Below are 21,671 nucleotides of genomic sequence, written 5' to 3'. Positions count from 1 at the left end.
CCAGGTGAGCTGTCACTGTCATCTCCTCTGGGGAGCCTGCTCCAGAGGCAAAAGGATTACTTTTGCCTCACCCCAAATCCCACACATCGAATCCCAGCTTACACCTTTCCTATCACAATAGTCCTCACCCCATATGATAGCTGTTCGGCTAATTGTCTTTTAGCCCTACTAGATGATCAGCTTTATGATGGCAGAGAGCCTGACTGTATACCCCCTCTCTCCAGCACAAACTGTCACACTGATGTTTGTCGCGTTTTTGCTGGGAATGTCAACACCTCGAGCTCTAGGAGTCCAGAGGAAGCAACAGACACGGCCATGCCCTTCTTGTCTACCACCTTCCCATCAACAAGAGTGACTAGAGGAGCCCAGCAGATTTGGCTGAATCTTGCAAGGCCCCACCAACACTCACAGCTCGCCACCCTGAGGTGCCTTCTCTCAGGACCCTAGTCCTCACAGGCTCTTAGGCAGTCAAGAAACTCATTATTTCCTGGTATTCTCTGGTACCCTTCTTCTGATTTATTAATTGGATAACTATAAATATCTACATACATAGCACATACATATCTACCTATGTGTCTACCTTGGTAGTATATAAGGAGCTATATATGTAGTATATACACCTGGACAGATATATATATATTCCTTATGTCTTAATCTAATTTCACCAGAGTATACAGTCCAGGAGGGCAGGGATTTTGTTCTTGTAATCGTTTTTTGTTTTGAGATTTATTCCTAGTGTTTGGAACAAGTCTGGAACATAATAACCATCAGTGGCTATTGGTGGGAGGACTCCTAGTCCACATTTGGCAACAGTAGGTAGGCCTCCCCCCACATTAATAACTTTAAAAACGGTAAAATGAAGCATAAAGAAAACCACACAAAAGTACAGCTTAATTCGTTCTTATAGTGTCTGCCTTTGTAATGACCATCAATTCCTGACATAGAACTTTGCAGGGCACACCAAAAGTCCATCCATGAGCCCTGTCTGAGTCATAATCCTCTCTCTCAACCTCAATTAATCACTTTCCATTTCCATTTCTTTACAGTTTTATCCTTTCTTTATAGACACTACAGTTTAGTCTCACCCATTTTTATTAAATCTGATTTGTCTTTTAAATCTGAAAATCTATAACTTCTCTCTTTATCCTTTTATCTTCCTTACAATGTATTTATTGAAAAACACATGCCTCTGACCCAGAGCATTTCTCACTCTCTGGATTTTACTGGTGTGTACTTATTCAGCTTTCTCTGTCCTCTATAATTCCTGAAAACTGGAAGCTGGATTCAAAGGCCTGATCAAATGTAGGTTTGATCCCACTGGTAAGACCATAGGTGGTATTGTGCGCCCCCACTGGGAGGTATGGTTGTCTCTCTTATTTGTGTTGACAGCATCCTCTGATGCTCGATTTGTAGATCCATTAATTCATTATGGGTTGGAATATGATGATATTTTAATTCTTTTATTTCTTTAAAATGTTTTAGCTAAGATATCATAAAATTCTTTTATGATATTTCCCCTCACTTACTATTTAGTGATCTTATGGTACAGTCCATACAGAAAAGACACTTGTTTATCTCACTTTTTTACAAGTTTTCTAGATAATCAGCCAGTTCCCTATCATCCACTAAAGACTACAGACTTAAAAAAATCATTACAAGCTCATAATGCTAAATAAATTTGCTGGGTTTTCATAAGTGTTTTAATAATTTTCCCTGTTACAGCTCAAATTATTCCGTCTTTGGACAGTGGGAACTTCTATAATGTGGCTCCTGAGTTCTTTTGACATGATCCTAATAGTATTTGATGACATCCTTGCTTTCTTGTAGGACAAGATGTTCTAGGCTTGTCTAGCATATTTCCTGCTCCAGCCCTAAAATTAGCCATATCTCCAATTTTTTTTTAAAAACAGAGATATTACTTCAAGACCACAATCTAGCCCTGAGGTATGCTCATAGATGCAGAGCCGGTCATTCTTTCTAAATCTTCCCATAGGTGTTTCTCCAGTCCAGGATATCATCTTCCATTTAATTAGTTGTTATGTCTCCTTAGGTGCCTCTTTGCTGTGACATTTTCTCAGACTTCCCTTGGTTTAAATGACTTTGACAGTTTTGAGGAACACTGGTGAGGTGTTTTGTAAACTGTCCCTCAATTGAGATTTGTCTGAAATTTTCTTCATGATTACATTATGGGTTTGGGGAGGAAGACCACAGAGGTTATGTGCCATAGTTACTAGATCCCATCAACATAACTTATCACTGTTGGTGTTAAGCTTTATCCCCTGGCTGAGGTAGTGTTTGTAAGGTTTCTCCATATTTGCCCCCTGTACATAGTTTACACTTTGGAAAAAAGTCACTTTTGCTGTTGCCCATACTTAAGGAGTAGGGAGTTATATTCCTCCTCACTGAGGATGGATTATCTTCATAAAATGTGTAGACTTTCTCTGCATGGAGACATACCATTAATTTATATTAATATGGACTGGTGGATATTTATTTTATATTGTAGATTATAAATAAATACTACATTGTTTATTTTGTTCCTCAATTTATTCCAGCTTTGGCCGTTGGGGGCTCTTTTGTTGGTTCCTGTGTCCCTTCGAAATACTCCCATTATCATGTATATGTGTGTGTGTGTGTGTGTGTGTGTTTATGTGTAAGTACGTATGTTTTAATACATTCTTATTTTCTGGCCCTATGAGATAGCCAAGGTGAATCTTGTATATTTCCTGCCCCACTGTTAGAATCAGACAGTTCTCCAAGGATCCTTGGTTCCTTTTATTGGATATTGGCATTAGAAACCAAGATGTGAGTGGTAGATGTACTCACTACCACTGAGGTGTCATTGTTTCCAGGCCCTCTCTACCGACGAAGAAAGGAAATGAATGTGTATATTCCAACCTGTGCATATAAACATATCTATAAATATTCCTACATGTAATCATCTCTACCTATATTAACCTATGCATGAGTTCATACAGATGTCTCCAACTCTAATCCATTACCACAGGGATCTTTCTAACTTTCTCCCTTCGCTTGTATGTAAACTTCCATTCCAACAATGAGAAAACTGACTCCCACCATCTGCCATTCATTTACACAATTGTTTAGTTCCGGTATACACATAAAGGTGTTGCAAATTCTTAATCCATGCCTCAGTGGGAAATTCCTATATCAACTAGAGTACAGTGCTTAAATGCAGTTTCTCTTGCCTTTAATCCTACAAACTTCTCTCATTTTCAAAGCTACTTAGTACACCGTTTTACCCCCCACATCCCTTTCAGGGAGGTTGCTTCATACACTTTTAACACAGATTCTTTTGTCACAGTCTGATTCCATCATGGGATCCCCTAAACTCCTAAATAAAATGTTTTAAAGCCTGTATATGTTGAAGTTCATTCTCTGTGCTATAAAGTTTTATAGGTTTTGATACATGCATAGTGTCAGGTATATACCATTACAGTACACTGAATGAACCACCTTAAAAAACATGCTGGACTTCATCTATTTAATTCTCGTTTCCCTCATTCCCCAAACTCTTCTCACCTAATGATCTATTTACCATTTCTATAGTTTTGTCTTTTCCAGAACATTATATAAATGGAATAATATGTATAAAGCCTTTCAAACTGGTTTCTTTCACTTAGGAATATGGCATTTAAGGTTCATTGATGTTTTTGTGTGGCTGATATCTTATTCCTTCTTATAGTGGAATCTTACTTCATTGTCTGGATATGCCACAGAGTTTTTGTTGTTGTTCCCTCCAGCAAATGGTATTGACGGTTATTTATTTATTTACTTATTGATTGATTTATATATTAGTCATTGTACTGGGTGTGTAGTGGTAGGTCATTGTTTTAATTTAAATTTCCCTTATGGCCAACGATGTTGAGCATTTTTCACATGCCTATTTGGTATCTGTATATCTTGTTTGGTGAGTTGTTTGTTTAAATCTTTTGTCCATTTAAAAAATTGGGTTGTTTTCTAATTGTTGAGTTTTAGGAGTTCTTTGAATATTTTGGATGCAAATCTTTTCCCAGATACATATTTTACAAATATTTTCTTCTGGTCTGTGGTTTATGTTTTCATTCTCAAAACAGTGTCTTCCACAGATCAGACATTTTAAATTTCAGTAAAGTCCAACTTATAAATTTTTTCTTTCATGGATCATAATTTTGGTGGTGTGTCTGAAAACTCATCACCAAATTCAAAACCAAAATTTTATTTATGTTTTCTTCCAGAAATTTTATAATTTTGCATTTAGGTATATAAACCATCTTGTGTTAATTTTTGTGAAGGTTTAAGGTCTATGTATAGGCCCAAGTTTTTGCATATGGATACCCAATTTTAAAATTTATTTTTAAATTTTACTTTAAGTTCTGGGATACATGTGCAGAATGTGCAGGTTTGTTACATAGGTATACACGTGCCATGGTGGTTTGCTGCACCTATCAACCCGTCATCTAGGTTTTAAGCTCCACATGCATTAGGTGTTTGTTCTAATGCTCTCCCTTCCCTTGCCCTCCACCCCCAACAGGCCCCGGTGTGTGATGTTCCCCTCCCTGTGTCCATGTGTTCTCATTGTTCAAGTCCCACTTATGAGTGAGAACATGCGGTGTTTGGTTTTCTGTTCCCGTGTTAGTTTGCTGATAATTGGACATCCAATTTTACCAGTACCATTAGTTAAAAAGAATATCCTTTCTCCATGGAATTTTCTTAGCATCTTTGCTGCAAATCAATTGATTATATTTGTGTAGGTCTATTTTTGGGGCTTTCCTTTCGGTTCTATTGAGTGATGTGTTTATTCTTTCTTTAGCATCATACTGTAGCTTTATAGTAAGTGTTGAAATGAGGTAGTGTGAATCCTCTAGCTTTGTTGTTATTCTTTTATAGTATTGTGTTGGCTATGCTATATTCTTTGTCTGTTCATACAACCTTTAGCATTGGTTTGTTGATATCTATAAAATAGCTTGCTGAAGTTTTGACTGACAATGCATTGACCTATGGATCAAGTTGGGAAAAATTAACATCTTAACAATATCAAGTCTTCTAATCTATGAACACAGAATATCTCTTCATGTATTTACATCTTTGGTTTATTTCATCAGTGTTTTGAAGATTTCTATACACAGATCTTATACAAATTTTGTTAAATTTATATTTAAGTATTTCATTTTTGGTGCTATTGTAAATAATATTGTTTCTTTAATTTCAGATTTCAAGTTAGATTGATGATATAGAGGAAAACAATTGACTTTCATATATTGACATTGTATTCTGTGACTTGACTATATTTGTTTGTTAGTTTTAGAAATGTTTTGGTGGATCCTTTGGGATTTTCTGTATAGAAAGCCATGTCATTGGTGGATAAACATAGTTTTATTTCTTCCTTTCTGATATGTATGCCTTTTATTTCTTTTTGTTGTTTTGTTTCAATAGCTAGGACTTGCAAAATGATATTAAATACAAGTGGTGAGAGTGTATTTTTGTTTTGTTTCTGATACTAGGGGGGAAGCTCCAGTCCTTTTCCACTAAAGATGATGTTATCTATAGCTTTTTTTTTGGGGGGGGGCAGGGTAGATATTCTTTATCAAGTTGTAGAAGTTCCCTTCTATTGCTAGTTTCTTGAGAGTTTTTAATATAAATAGACATTGAATTTTATCCAGTGCATTTCTTTGGCAATTGATATGATGATACAATTTTCCTTCTTTAACTTACTAATATGGTGAATCATTATTGTTTGATTTTAGAATGTTGAATAAACTTTGCATACCTGGGAGAAGTTCTGTTGGACCAGGGTGTATACTTCTTTTTACACATTGTTAGATTTCATTTGCTAATATTTTTTTGAGAGATTTTATGTTGATGTTTATGAGATATTGGTTGGTAGTTTTCCTTTACTTCAATGTTTTCACTGGGTTTTTGTATTAGGGTAATATGACCCGATAAAATGAATTAGAAATTGTCCCCTCTCCTTCTGTTTTCTAAGAGGTTATGGAGAACTGGTATTGCTTTTTCTTTAAATATTGGTAGAATTCACCAGTGAAACCATTTGGGTCTGATATTTTATTTCTTGTAAGTTTAAAAATTATTGGTTACCTTTATTAAATAGATATAAGGCTATTCAGATTGTCTTTTTCTTCTCATTGGAATGTAGGTAGTTTGTGTCTTTCAACAAATTGGTCCATTGCATCCCAGCTATCAAATTTATGGACATAGAGTTGTTTGTAATATTATTTTCTTATTATTTAATGTTCATGGGATCACCAGTGAGAACCACTTTTTCATTTATGATGTTGGTAACTTGTGTCTTCTTTTATTTTGAGTAGCTTGGCTAGAGGTTTATCAATTTTATTGATATTGTCAGAGAACTAGATTTTAATTTTGTTTATTTTCTTTATTGTTTTCCTGTTTTTAGTTTTATTGATTTTTGCCCTAATTGGTAGGATTTATTTTCTCCTGTTACAAGATTAACTAGCTTTTTGTTCTGTAGTTTCCCAAGGTAGAGGCTTAGATTGTTATTTAGATCTCTTTTCTTTTATAATATATGCATTTAATATAAATTTCCCTCTAAGCACTGCTTTCATGGCATCCCACAAATGTGGTAAGTTGTGTTTTCATTTTCATTTAGTTCAAAATATTTTTAAATGTCTCTTGAAATCTCTTCTTTCACTCACGTGTGATTGAAGAATGTGTTATTTAATCTCCAAGTGTTTTGTAATTTTCTAGCTATCTTTCTATTACTGAATTTTAGTTTAACTCCGCTGTGACCGGAGAACATACTTTGTGTTATTTTTCCTCTTTTAAATTTATGAAGGTGTGTTATGGCCCAGAATGGGGTCTACCTTCGTTACTGTTCCATGTGAGCTTGAGAAGAATGTGTTTTCTTCCACTGGGTGGAATAGTCTATTAGTATTGATTAGATAAGTTCAGGTTATCTATATCCATAATGATTTCCTGCCTATATGATGTATTAATTACTGACAGAGGAATGTTGAAGTCTCCAACTATAATAGTGGGTTTATTTATTTTTCCTTTCAGTTCTATCAGTTTTTGCCTCATGTAGTTTGACATTCTCTTGTTAGGCACATAAATGTTCATATTGCTAATTCTTCTGAGAGAAATGACTTTTTAACCACTATGTAATTTCCATTTTTATCTTTGACACTTTTCCTTGTTCTGAGTCTATTTGGTGTGAAATTAATATAGCTACTTAAGTTTTTTTTTTGATTAGTGTTAGCATGGTATATTTCTTCAATTCTCTAACTTATTTGAGTCTAAATCTATAGTGGGCTTCTTGTATACAACATCTATTTGGGTCTTTTTTCAATCCACTCTGACAAGCTCTGCTTTGTAATTGGTATATTGAGACCATTAACATCAAAAAGTAATTATTTTTATGCTTGGTTTAACAGCCATCATCTTTGTAACTATATTTTTCATCCCCTGCATTTATTCTTTGTTTGTTCACCTTGTTTAACATTCTCTCTGATTTTGATTGAGCATTTTATATGATTTAATTTTATTTTTTTCTTAGCATATCAATTATATTTATTTCTTTAAAAAACTTTTTTTAGTGTTTGCTCAAGAGCTTATAATATGCATTTTAAATTAATGTAACTCAACCTTCATACTACTTCATGTGTAATGCAGTTACCTTAAAACAAAACATTCCCAATTCCTTCCTTATGTCCCTTGTGACATTGCTGTTGTTCATCTCACTTTTATTCATATTTATAACCACCAAATACATTGTTAATCTTGTTGCTTTAAACAAAAAATAATGTTTTAGATCAACTAAGATTAAGCTAAAAACATTTTACTTAACTTCATTTGTTTTTTCTCTGATGCTCTTTCTTTATGGAGATCCAAGTTTCTGATCTATATTATTGTCTTGCTGTTTGGAGAACTTTTTCACATTTCTTACAGGGAATGCTGGCTAAAAATGTAGTTTTTTTCTGAGAAAATATTTCTTCTCTACTTATAAAGGATATAGAATTCTAGGTTGATGGTTTTTCTTTCAATACTTTAAATACTTGACTCCATGCTCTTCTTGCTTATGTGGTTTCTGACGAAAAGTCTGATGTAATTGTTATCTTTGTTCCTTTATAGGTAAGGCAATGTCCTTCCTTTTGGTAAGATGATGTCCTTCACTGTGGTATCCGTTAACATTTTCCCTTTGTCTTTCCTTTTCTGCAGTCTGAATACAATATCTTTTTTTTGATGTTTATCCTGGTTGGTTACTTTTATTTAACCAAAGTATTTAACCTTTAAAGTTCTGTGGTTTTGTGATTCTGTGGTTTGTTGTCTGTTATTAATTTTGGAACATTCTTGGCCATTATTACTTTAAATATTTATTTTGCTTAGTTCTCCTTTCTTCTCCTTTTGGTAATCTAATTATGCATATATTTCTTCTTTTGAAATTGTCCCAGAGTTCTTGGATGCTTTGACCCATGTTCCCTGCCCAACCTCCATTCACTTTTTTTCTTTGCATTTCAGTTAGGGAAGTTTCTATTGACATGTCTTCAAGCTTACTGATTATTTCCTTGGCCATTCTGAGCCTACTGATGAGCCCATTGAAGGCATTCATTATTTCTATTAGGTGTTTTAAAATTTTTATCCTTTCCTTTTATTTCCTTTGATTTTCTCAGAGTTTCGATCTCTGTTTATATTGCCCATTTTTTTCTTGAACATTGTCTACTTCTATTAGAACCTTTAATATATTAATAATAGTTATTAAAAATTCCCTGTATGATAACTTTAACACTGTTATATCTGAGTTTGATTCTGATGATTTCTTTGTCTCTTCTCTTCTTTTTGGATGTTTTGTAATTTTCTGTTGAAAACTGTTCATATTGTATCAGGTAATAGAAACTGAAGTAAATAGATATTTTCTGTGAGGATTTATATCACTCTGGCTGGGAGTTAAGCTATGTTTAAGGTTTGCTATAGCTGTATGTTCCAGTAGCTTCAAATTCCTCTAGAGTATTAGTTTCCCCCCTTGATGTGGGCTTCCCTATGTACTCTTCCTCAGAAAGAATCTGTGTCTTGCAGTTCTTTCAGCTGTTAGTATCCACGGTTAGTATACAGGGTCCTTGTTGGTGTGACGTTAAGGTATGGGGAAGAAGGCTCTGTCAATCTTTTTAATTTTCTTTTTGACTTAAAAAATGATGTTCTTTCTTTCACTTTCTATATCACTGCGAGCTCTGCCTCCCAGGTTCACACCATTCTCCTGCCTCAGCCTCTCGAGTAGCTGGGACCACAGGTGCCCACCACCATGCCCGGCTAATTTTTTATATTTTTAGTAGAGATGGGGTTTCACCGTGTTATCCAGGATGGTCTCAATCTCCTGACCTCGTGATCCACCCGCCTTGGCCTCCCAAAGTGCTGGGATTACAGGAGTGAGCTACCACGCTCGGCCTCTATATCTCTTAAGTAAGTAATTTTTGCTGTGTTTATGTGCTGTATGTTCTCTTTTGCTGTCTTCATTTCTGAAATATATATATGTTTTAAATTTTTATGTATTTCCTGAGTTCTCTTTCCAAATTTCTAAGTGTTTCTAATTTTGGTTAGGTTGTTATTTCATGTCTTGAACCACATTAAGTGCTTCAGCTCCTTTTAAAAGGATAGGTTAAAATTTTGATGTATTTTGTGGGCAAGTCTTTCTGAAGTGCTTTCAATGGCTATAAGATTATTCTACTTGTTATTGTCTTATTATTTATAATAGCTTAGTATAGGATTGCCATCAGTATATTTTGTTGCTCATTTTTGTGTAAAACACTTCCTTGAACTTTTAGAAATAGCATGGTTCAAGTTTTTTTTTTTTTTTTTTAACTCTATAGAGCTTTCTTTTTGGTTGTTTTCATGTAGTGTTTCAAAACATGATAGCTAGAATCCCTTCCCACTTTAACCTGTATAGCCCTTATTGTAAGTGATTTTGAGTTTACTCACACAGTTCCTTTCAGGGCTTTATCATGACAGGGAGATTAGATGATCAGTTTCACGAGTTCATAGTGTCTTGATGGTTCCAGTTCTTTGGGCCTTTCAAAATGTTATTGGATTGAGCAAACTCCTTCCCACTTTCATTTGCTTTCTTAATTTGGCTTACAGCACTTCTCAGTGCATATCTGCTGGCTATATTGAGATAGATTCTTTTGTTCCCCGGTGTGACATGCCCAGTACTTCTTTCTGCTTTCTCCCATACAGGTACTGATATCACACACATTTTGGGGCCATTGATGGATTGTTGCAACCCACTTCTATAGTGGAATGTTTGGTCTATCACCCTTTTTTGTTGTAAATATAGTCTATGAGGTTTTGGTTTTGCTATCTAGTTTGTCAAATTTGTAAGAATTCTGAGACATTAAGAAATATACCATCTGTGCCATCATCTTCCCAGAATCCCCTCTCTCTTTCTAATGCACCCTGCTAATTAGGGGGAAAGTCAAGCATGGCCAGCCCTTGCATATTAGTTATCTTGAACATCTTTCTTCCACAGCATCATGCTACAATCTTCCTAAAAATCTCCTGGGGTTCCTTCCTGCCCTCAGGATCAGTTCCAAAGTCTTTAACATAGTTATGAACATTGAACTTCTGCTGATTCTCTCCTTTTTCAGCCATAGTGTCTACTATATTCTTGCACAAGCCCTTTGCTATAGGTTCTCACATTTACTCACTATTCTATAAACACAAGGTCTTTCTCACTTGTATGACTTTGCCAGAGCAGTTTTCCAAATAGAATAGTCTCCTACTTTTTTCTCTCTCATCTTACTCAACTCAAATCCTTTTCTGCAAATTTTTCCTTGAAGTCATGTGGTCAGAATGAATCACTGATTTTGATGCAAAGCAGTCTTGTAACTAAAAGCACAGACTCTGTCTCTGGGTTCAAATTTCAGCTCAGATATTACACAGACATGTGACCTGGGATAAATCCTCATCTACAAATGGGAATTGGAATGCTGCCTCACTCATCAGTTATTTTTGAGGCTTTTTGAGACAATCCATGTAAAAGATGTAGTACTTTCCTGGCATGTATAAGTGTTTAGTAACTGGGAGCCATTGTTAATGCCTTTGTCAACTACTAAATTATGTCTTAGAGGTTACAGAACCTCTTCTTCCAAAACTGTATCATCCTCAGGGGCTATAATGTTCCTTTGCCTGTATTAAGTATTTAAAAAATATTTGCTGATTTTTTTTTTTAATCACGTGAAAGGGGAAAACTCATGGTAAGTATAGGGAGAAGGCAATTTAGCTGAGAAAAGAGGTAGGAGCTAGCTTATAGTTTAGAGGAGATGAAAAAGCATGGCTATTGGACTAATCCAGAACTAGCTTCAAATCCTGGCTAGAGCATCTATAACCTGGACAATATGCGTCTAATAGAGGGTTAAGAACCCAGGCTCTAGAGCTAGTCTTCCTGGGTTGAATCTAGGCAGTGACATCTTGGAACTATGAGATCTTAGGGAATTTATTTCACTATTATGAACCTCAGTTCCCTCCTCTTTAAAGTGAGGATAATCATGGCACCAACCTCAAGTGAGGTTGTCATGGGGATTTCAGAAGCTTTTGTATGTAAAGTATTTAGAACAGTGGCTGGCCACAAACAGGTGTTTGCATTATTATTAAAGTGTTGATTTTGCAGACCCAAGGAGGTATGATGCTGTATCTGTGAATGAATTATACTAACAAAAGCACAAGTAAATGGTGATTGAGGTTCTTATACTTATTTTCTGCATTCACGGGTGTCATGTCAAATAAGAGTGGGGCCTATTTTCATTTTGGTTGTTTTTATTAAGATTGGGAAAAAGATTATTATCTGGGCAGAGTTTTGAGATTATTAGCAGAGTAAGGCAACCAGAATAGACATTGAAACAGTCAAACGTTTTGGTATGGGTCCTGGACTCAGTTATTTGAAATTCCGATCCTTTGAAAAGTCAGCTGGCTGACTCCAGGTGAGGAATTTCACAAAGATATTTCACCGGATCAATTAATTCTTTCATATTTACCTTGAAGAAGGAAGCAAACTTTGTATTGCCGTGATAAATAGAAGAACGATAAACGCACAGACCAAGTTTGACTTGAACACTTCATCCCTCATTTGAGAATACTGTAATTAAAAAAACAGAGAATGAATTACTTTGCAGCAGAGTTGGGTTTTGGAAGAATGAAGTTTTAGCGATATTTGAGGTTGAGGGAAACATCAAGAAGAAACAAGGCAATTAGATTTTTTTAAAAAATTAATAATAATTCATATCTTAATAAAACCTTCACAGAGCATTATCCCCATCCCTCCTGCCAACTTTCCAGTGAGAGCCCAGGAGTAAACACAGTGGGAGGGATACTTTGTATGAGCTTATCCAGTTCTTCCACTCCCTCTGAACTAACATTATTTTAACAGAACAGAAGAGTGCACATCCATATATGCAGCAAATCAAATTCGCATTGACTTTCTTCATGAGTAAACTTAAGTCATTTAAGGATCTTGCACTGTTTCGTGTTAAGTTTGGGAACACAGGGAAATGTTTTACGAGGAAGTCTTTCTGCCTCCTTTTCTTATTAAAAATAAGTTCTCAGGCTCTTAAAATAGAAAATAGCCTGAGAGATCTCCAGCTAGTGCAGCCCTTTCATTTCACAGAAGAGAAACCAAGACTAATAGACCAATATGCTTGATGCCCTTCTGTGTCTGCTCAAGGCAGCCCTGGGGAATGGTGGTAACTTTATTTTGATTATCCAGAGTACTCAGTAATTTCATTGTCTAGCTTTAAAAGCTTCTAGAAGGTCAGCACTCAATGCATATTTGCCTTACTTCTGCCTAGACTCTTGAACCATCTTGGAGCTACTAAGCTGGGGAATATCTACTTCTTCCAGAAGGTGGGAAGTTTTTTAACCTGAAAAAGACCTTAGGATTAGCCTAAACCAAGCCCCACATTTGACCTTAATGAGAGAGCGGTCTAGTAGCCAGCAGGTTATTTTATTTTGGGAGGACAGAGAACTAAGCGTCACTTTGGAACTTTGTAATCCCTGATTTGCATTTCATGGTTACTTCATACAGGAAGCTGGCAAATAGAGGTCTCATAACATCTTAGGCTCCATGTCCACAATACCAAGACAAGGTTTCAGTCAGGTCAAGATATAGTAAAATCAGTCCAATCTGTTGTTGATATGGTGTTTGCAATCAACAGTTACATGATTTTTATTCTCTTCTGACTTCTTGGTGTGGTCTGGGTTTTAGACTGAATCCCGCTTCTCAGTGTCATAGCTAAGGTTTGGAGAATATCCCGCAGTTGTTGAGCTCTCTGGGTGAAGCACCATGCTGTTTAGAGACTGCACAGTTATTGATTTTGCAGGGCAATGCTTTTTCTACTCTCCAGTATTAAGGCCTCTGTCCACTTGCTGACAACCTGCTTATTATCTGGAGGGGAGCCAGGAACATGGCTCTGAAGAATCACTCTGAGCCATCCTCAATCCTGATAAAACCACAGAAAGCCCATATTATTAATAGTTATCAATGGTGCTACCCAAGAACAGGTCACAATCATAGAGGCCTACCCAGAGCAGCTGGAAAGTTATTTAGCCACAAAACGGTTAATTCAAAGAAAGATAAATGTTTGAATTCCTTCTAACCACAAATTACAGAGGATCTAATTATTCTTTGTTGGCTTACTAGTTAATTTTTTTTTTTTTTTTGAGATGGAGTCTTGCTCTGTTGCCCAGGCTGTAGTGCAGTGGTGTAATCTTGGCTCAGTGCAAGCTCCACCTCCCAGGTTCATGCTATTCTCCTGCCTCAGCCTCACGAGTAGCTAGCATTACAGGTGCCTGCCACCATGCCCGGCTATTTTTTTGTATTTTTAGTAAAGACGGGGTTTCACTGGATTAGCCAGGATGGTCTCAATCTCCTGACCTCGTGATCTACTTGCCTTGGCCCCCCAAAGTGCTAGAATTACAGGCATGAGCCACTGCACCCGGCCATCTTACTGGTTAATTTTAAACCAGCATGGTTGCATAGATTTGATAATGAACATTTAAAAACAGCAGTAAGAATAATTTTAGTGTAGTTAATCAGTACACTAAAATTCCTCCTTTTCTTCTTCTTCTTCTTTTTTTTTTTTTTTGAGATGGAGTCTTGCTCTTGTCACCCATGCTGGAGTGCAATGGCACGACCTCGGCTCACTGCAACCTCTGCCTCCCGGGTTCAAGTGATTTTCCTGCCTCAGCCTCCCAAGTAGCTGGGATTACAGGCACCCACCACCACGCCTGGCTAATTTTTGTATTTCTAGTAGAGATGGGGTTTCACCATGTTGGCCAGGCTGGTCTCGAACTCCTGACCTCGTGATCCACCCACTTCGGCCTCCCAAAGTGCTGGGATTATAGGCATGAGCCACCGTGCCTGGCCCTTTTCTTCTTTTATGTCATCCATCATCATCATCATCATCATCACCTGTCATCGTCACTATCATCATCACAGCATCTTGGAGTTGTAATTGACCATTGCCTTCCCAATTCAGAAATCCATTTCATAACACTCTTGATGTCTACTCAAATGTCTGTTGATTATCATCCGCTGACCTTCTCTGCTTTATCTGGGAAAGTGGGTTTCTTTTCTCTGGTCCTGAGCAGGGCATCTCAGGATTCCAGACACCCTAAACTTGAACACTCAGATCCTGAGCCTGAGAGCTCATTCCTTTGTAAAGGCTTCCTTTCTATTATTGGCCCATGATCCTATGAAAAGATCCTTTCCTACAGATCCCAAGCCTGAGTCTCTGTGACTCCTTTCATGAATGTTTTTTACTGATGACTTAAAAAATGTCACATTATCATCATTTGTCCAGACTAAAGTTGTAAAAGATATTATATTTTCAATTTTCTTCAGATGGCAAATAGGGTAGAGACAAAGTATGAAGACTTACTTTGCTTTTAGATCTGTCATTATTTTATTGTGAGCAAAGCCAATTTCCTTGAACCTCACTTTTCTCATCTGTCAAATGGGGACATTAATACAGCTCTTAAGTTTGGCGTTAATGTAGTTCATAAGTTTGAAGCATTCTATTATTTTCCTGTTTGAACTTCAGTGCCTAGCACAGCCACATAAAAGAAGAATCTTATAATATTTGTGAAGCTGACATCATCAAATATAAAATACTGGGTTTCAGAATGTGGTGCATTGTTACTTTGGAAAAGCAAGGAAAGCAGGACTTCAAAAGGAAAATTCCTAATTGGCTCAGAATGATAGAGTACTGAGATTGAGTAGCGATTCATTTCACTTCCTCCTGACTTGTAAAGGTCTGAACACTCTGGCTCATAGCTTTATTAAGTTAGTTGTGTGCTTATGCCTGCCAAAGTTAGAGACTCCTTGTCTCATCCCTGTTCTGTCCTCACCTGGCCCCACTTATCCTTTTATATCTCAGTTGTGAGCATGAACTAATCAAGAGGTAGATTAACTGGATTTGAATCCCAGCTGTAACACCTATGGACAAAACCTTTAAGCTTTCTATGTCTTAGTTTCCTTATATGGAAAATGGATATAATAATAGGAATTATCTCATAAGGGTTACTGGGAGAATGAAATGAGGTAATATATATAAGATGCTTACAAGAGTGCCTTGCACATGATAACCCTGTATAAATATTACCTACTGTCAATAAATTAATTATACTTATTTTACTTCTATACTTTCATCTATGTGAACCTTGCCTTTTCAATGGTGTTGCCTTGCAGAATGCTGTCTTCTATTCCCCTGTACCGTATTATACCTTGCACTCAGCGGTGATGCCAAAAGTGTTGTTGACCGATTTTTCCACCATGTTATAAAAGATTCTTCTAAAGAAATTATGATCTCATGTGTGTTTTTTTTAACTTGGAAGAAGATCCCATTCTCATTATTCCCCTTGCTTCTTGAAAGATTACCCACCACCGGGTAAAATTCTTAACTTTTATAGGATCCTTAGGAAAAGTGTTCTTGGGAATGACCTGTGAACCCTTGTAATTTACTGAGCCCTTGGTCTACAAGAGAACTTGGCAATCACGCACACACACACATACACACACACACACACACACACACACACACACATATATATATATATATTTTTTTTTTCAGACAAACTTGAGGATCAGAAATGTGAAAGAGCTTGTCATAGTCAATTGGTGGCAAAATTCAGACACTTGGAACAAATTACAAATACTTCCTTGGAGATCTTAGATTAGGATTTGGAATATTGTCATTTCTCAATCTTTAGGGTCTTAGTTGATTTAAAACTTGAGATAAAGAAACTGAGGATTTGAATACCTGAGCAACTCAATCACACCTTCACAGATTGAAAATAGAGAATCCAAAGAGCTTTGCTCTAGCATGCAGGGTCTCACTGGCTAATGCTTCCTTGCTATTTTCAGAGTAAGGCTATCTTGTTCATAGATGCATGCTCAGACTTCTTGGGTATATTTCAGTGATGGAATTTATGATACAAAGAAAGGGAATGTATTAAAAATTTAAGCCTATGTAAATCTTGGTTAGAATGAAAGTGAAGCATATGGGCAAAGAATGGATATTAGAAACAGCCTAGGAATTAGTTTAATAAAATGCCACTGCTATATTTTCTTGATTGAAGAATGGATCCTCAGCACAATGCGATGCAAAATAATGAGCCCCCTTTTAGGCCAGGATGGGTGAACTGATAATAGGGAAGAAAACAAAAGATGGTAGATTTTATTTAAATGCAACAGAAGACAAGTGACCACAATCTTCAAATGATAAAGAAATCATTTCAAAAATGAAAATTCCTATTTGATTTGATGAAATTCAGACTCGTTCCTTCTGAGGAAGTGGAGCAGGATAAACATGTGTTTCATTTTGTTCATGTCTGGGGATTCTGGCCCTGAATTATCTTGAAAGACATATTCAGAAATGAAATCATAGTCATGAGGTCAAGGGGTTTTTAGATCCACCACAAAGAAGCTGGGAAACCCCAGTCTGATCACAGCAACAACAACAAAAAAAATCTATTTCAGATTCCTTATCCACAGAGAGATGATCAGGGAAGTTCCCTTACAGAGGTGATGGACGGAGTTTCCAGCCTTGCATGTTTCCATGCCTGGGATAGTCCTAAGAACTCTTCCTAGGTGAGGGGGAGGAAAACCACAGTGCTTTCCTAGACTTTCCATTTTGACTGTAAGCTAAAAGGCACTGAAAAATTCTTACGTTTCTATAATATGTAGAAGATGCTTATAACTAAAACAATTATCTAGTTAATTGCCTAAACTGTAACTGTACTCTGTCTTTTCTTTCTTTCTTTCTTTTCTTTTCTTTTTTTGTTTTCTGAGACAGAGTTTTGCTCTTGTTGCCCAGGCTGCAATGCAATGGTGTGATCTCACCTCAACACAACCTCTACCTTGCAGGTTCAAGCGATTCTCCTGCCTCAGCCTCCCATGTAGCTGGGATTACAGGCATATGCCACCATGCCCAGCTAATTTTTTGTATTTTTAGTAGAGACGGGGTTGCTCCATGTTGGTCAGGCTGGTCTCGAACTCCCAACCTCAGGTGATCTGCTTGCCTCAGCCTTCCAAAGTGCTGGGCTCATAGGCGTGAACCACTGTGCCCGGCCACTCTGTCTTTGTATCAAAGATTGTAGGTGAGATTACAGAATCTTCTAGGTGGAGTGAACTGTAATTGTTATCTTGCTCCAACCTTTACTAATGCCAGTTTAACTCAGTAATATCTATCAGGTATAAGCCGTTAACTCCTGCTTGAATATTTCCAGTGTTGGGGGAAATCAGCTCCTCACTTGAGAGCCCATTTCATCTTTGGATAAATTTAGTTTGATGAAAGAAAATTTTCTAGCACATCTTTTATTAGTATATATTAATATATTTGTAAAAGAAAATTCTCAACTGGGATAATCTGTTCATTTTGCTTTAGTGGATGAAGACATTTAACCACTGTTCCGTTGTTAAATTCATGCATTCTGTAGCATGGTAGTAGCCTAGAGCATCCTTAAAATAGACCATTTGGACTGGAAGCAATGGCTCATGCCTGTAATCCCAGTGCTTTGGGAGGCTGAAGCAGGTGGATCGTCTGGGGTCAGGAGTTCGAGACCATCGTGGCCAACATGGTGAAACCCTGTCTCTACTAAAAATACAAAAATTAGCTGGGTGTGGTGGTGTGCACCTGTAGTCCCAGCTACTCAGGAGGATGAGGCAGGAGAATCGCTTGAACCCAGGAGGCGGAGGTTGCATTGAGTCCGAGATGGTGCCCCTGCACTTCAGCCTGGAAGACAAAGTGAGACACTGACTCAAAAAAAGAAAAACAAGAACAAAAAACAAACAAACAAACAAACAAACAAAAAACATTTGGATAAAAGGCATAATTGCAATGAAACTAATTTTCAGTAATTTTTAAATTTTGAAATAGGCCATCTTCTCTATCTTGGTTCCTATATCAATAAAGTTGTTATTAAGAGCAATTCTATGAGTGACAGGTGAGTGCAGAATCTCTCACTGACATACTTCTTCCCAAGTAAACTGACCTTTGAACAAAATCGGATTTAATCATGTTAAGTTGACTCACAAGGAAACATGCTAACATGTATTTAAGATTGATGGGCTTCAGAAGTGCAAGGCTGGGAGAACACCTGCCCAGGGGTGACAGAAGACCCTAGGGTGGTAATACATTTCCTAACATTATGCTCTTCCTTGGTAGTGGGGTTAGACTGGGCACATGAGAATTTCAAGAAGAACTTTTAAAAACTTTCCAAACCACCATTCTTCCAGCTCACTCTCCCCCAAATCTTTCATCCTTGGGAGGAAGAACTCTTCATTTCTTGAGTGGTCCAGCCCCCCAACCCCAACCCCAGCCATGGAGAAGCCAAGAGAGTGGTAACTATTGCTATATTCTTTACCTAGAAGTCCCTGGTTGTAGATGATAATGATGTCTACACATGAAGTATTAAAATTGCTTCAGTGATCAGGTCAATGGCCTCATAATTCTGTAATTCTATATTACACCATTATAGGTGAAATTGGAATTCCTGACTCAGAAAATGCTGGTTTTATGGGACAGAAGCTAGCTAATTGGTCTGATTAAAAAATACACACGAAATGGCACTTGATATCATTTGATTACCTAGAGGGTGGTAGAAACAACTCTGATTTTGCAAGGTAATATCAAGACAATAAAGGAGTCTTATAAGTCTACTGTCCTAAGGGATGGATTTCTTCCCTAAGCCTCTTTGAAACCTGTCCTTCATATCTGAAGGAGGAGGCCAAGGTATTTATACTATGTTGGGACTTACTAGAGTGGTAAAAACTCAAGAGCAGCTTGATGCTATAACAGAATAAATCTTTAAAAACCATTTTAATAATAACGACTAGGAGATATGTGATTTAGAAAAATGAAAGAGAAAAGCTGAGATCATTTGGTTCATGCTCCATGTTCCCATTTCTGTTCATCTAAATAAGACTGGAGTGGTTCAACAAATTCTGAATGTCTCCAAGACAAAAATGCGCATTTTGCTTATTACCTAATTCCAGAGTCCAACATCCTAACCCATCAGAAAATTCATTCATTTGCTTAGCCTTCTTTTCTTTGCCCAGATTTCTCCTTTATTGTTCTATTCTAATCATTACAACTCCAATAAAAGTTGATGCGATGAAGTAAGAAACATTTTAGAGTTTATGATGTATTTTTCTTGAAGTTTTTAAAGTCTCCATTTAACTTTGATTTTCTTTATAAATGACAGAAAAAAACTGAGAGACATTCTGGACACAGCTAAGAACCAACTGTACTCAGCCAAATAATTATCTAAAGATTCTCTTGTGTGGCAAATCCTTGGTTTTATGTGGCTGCTAACGGAAAAAAGTAACATTAAATGAATGTTTTTGAAAATACTCAGCACAGAACTTTGTTCATAGTAAGCACTATTTACAATAATTATCATAATATACAACTAGCAAAAACTTAGTTGTGTGTAACAAATGAAGCTCATACAACTTCAGTTTTGTTTAATATGAATTTGATCTTTTATCTTTTTGGAGATGGAGTCTTGCTTTGTCACCCAGGCTGGAGTGCAGTGGTGTGATCTCAGTTCATTGCAACCTCTGCCTCCCAGTTTCAAGTGATTCTTGTGCCTCAGCCTCCTGAGTAGCTGGGATTACAGGTGCATGCCACTACACCTGGCTAATTTTTGTATTTTTAGTAGAGGCAGGGTTTTGCCATGTTGGCCAGGCTGGTCTCGAACTCTTGACCTCAAGTGATCCACCCTCTTCAGCCTCCCAAAATGCTAGGATTACAGGCGTAAGTGACCACTCCTGGCCGGGTTTGATTGTTCCATGAGGCTATTTCTAGCTTTGTCTTCTCTTGAGCCATTTTGTCACGAAACTACCTCCTTGATGCTCAAGCTACTCAGCCATTTTTGGGATACATAGTTCAAGGGTGGTTCGAGGACTCATCATTCCTTCTCCCACTAGCCTAAGAGAAAAAGTGTTTCACATGTTCATGTATTCACTTATTTGATTCTTACATGTTCATGGATAGCTAGGGTGATAGAGTTGCCTTTGTTTTCAGGCTACCTTTATCAAGATTGTGTCTGTTGCCAGAAACATGAGGTGGATTATTTGTATATGTGTGTGCCTACATATGTGTACATGTGTGGATATTCATGTCTGGGACGGATACTTGTTTGTGGGAGGGGAATGAATAGAGGATAAAAGAAATGTTCATGGTTTTAACGTTTTTTTGTTTTGTTTTGTTTCTGCCTCTAAGGTATATTTGCCATATGCATTATTGTATAACTCCTCCCTTGCAACCTACTGGCTGCATCCTTCATGAATTTCAAACTATATGAAAATCAGGTGCTTAGAAGAAAGACAGGATTTTTCAAGGTGTCACAGAAGTGGTAGAATAGCTTGGGAGTCACAGTGAACTCTATTTGAATCCCCACTCTGCTGCCTTCTATTACTGTGGGTCTTGGAAAAGCTGTTCAAACTCTCTGAGACACCCTTACCTGCCAAATAGTACAATTAGTACCTCCATAAAGGATGTGGTGACACTTAAGTAAAATGAGGCAAAACATTTAAAATGTCATGATATGGTAGTGAGTGATCAACAAATATCACTTTCCTTGTCACATTGCTGCCTCAGTTGCAATTCATTGCAGCCTCCAAGGCACTTAAGTATTACCTGCATTTCATCTGCACCACCTTGCAAAGTGGCCATTATCATGCCCAGTGTTAGGATGGGAAGTTCCCAGATCACAAGACAGAGTGTAAGTTCCCAGGGTACAGAAGCTGTGGCTTTATGTCTTCCTATATCATCTCAGTATAAGATGCCCAATGAAGTGAACACAAACGGAATCCAAACCAAGCAGACTGAATGCTCTGAGCTGTTCCTGATGGACTTCCCAATAATCAACAGCATGAATGTTCTGAGCTCTGTTGGATGCACTTCCCAAGAATCGCTAGAGTGCATACTCTGAGCCATGCCTGATGGACTCCCAAGGAATCACAAGAAGTGTGGACAGAAAGACAATCTTTTGCAGGAGCAGAAAGAAACCCATGCGTGAAATATCTAATCCTGAGCTGGCTTGTCCTCACAGGAAGAAAAGCATGGCCTTTGGGATGATCAAACACTAATCATCCTTGAAGACAGAAACAATCTTTCTTACCTTTTTTTTTTGAAAATAATGAT

General features: G+C 37.1%; 1 protein-coding gene across 2 annotated transcripts in view; it reads right to left on the bottom strand.

Moving 5' to 3' along the window:
* ADCY8 (adenylate cyclase 8 (brain)) overlaps positions 1–21,671 on the bottom strand; it is a 263,079-nt gene that overhangs the window by 74,655 nt on the left and 166,753 nt on the right. The window contains exon 9 of one of the 2 annotated variants that reach the window (XM_011938168.1): positions 12,000–12,100. The exons of the other annotated variant lie outside the window; for it this stretch is intronic. Coding sequence (XP_011793558.1) covers positions 12,000–12,100 — 101 coding nt within the window. The remainder of the gene's footprint in view (positions 1–11,999; positions 12,101–21,671) is intronic. 2 annotated transcript variants of the gene reach the window in all.

Source organism: Colobus angolensis, unplaced genomic scaffold (assembly GCF_000951035.1).
Source record: "Colobus angolensis palliatus isolate OR3802 unplaced genomic scaffold, Cang.pa_1.0 Scaffold17, whole genome shotgun sequence".
NCBI classification, from domain to species: domain Eukaryota; kingdom Metazoa; phylum Chordata; class Mammalia; order Primates; family Cercopithecidae; genus Colobus; species Colobus angolensis.
This window is presented reverse-complemented; position numbering and strand designations above follow the sequence as displayed.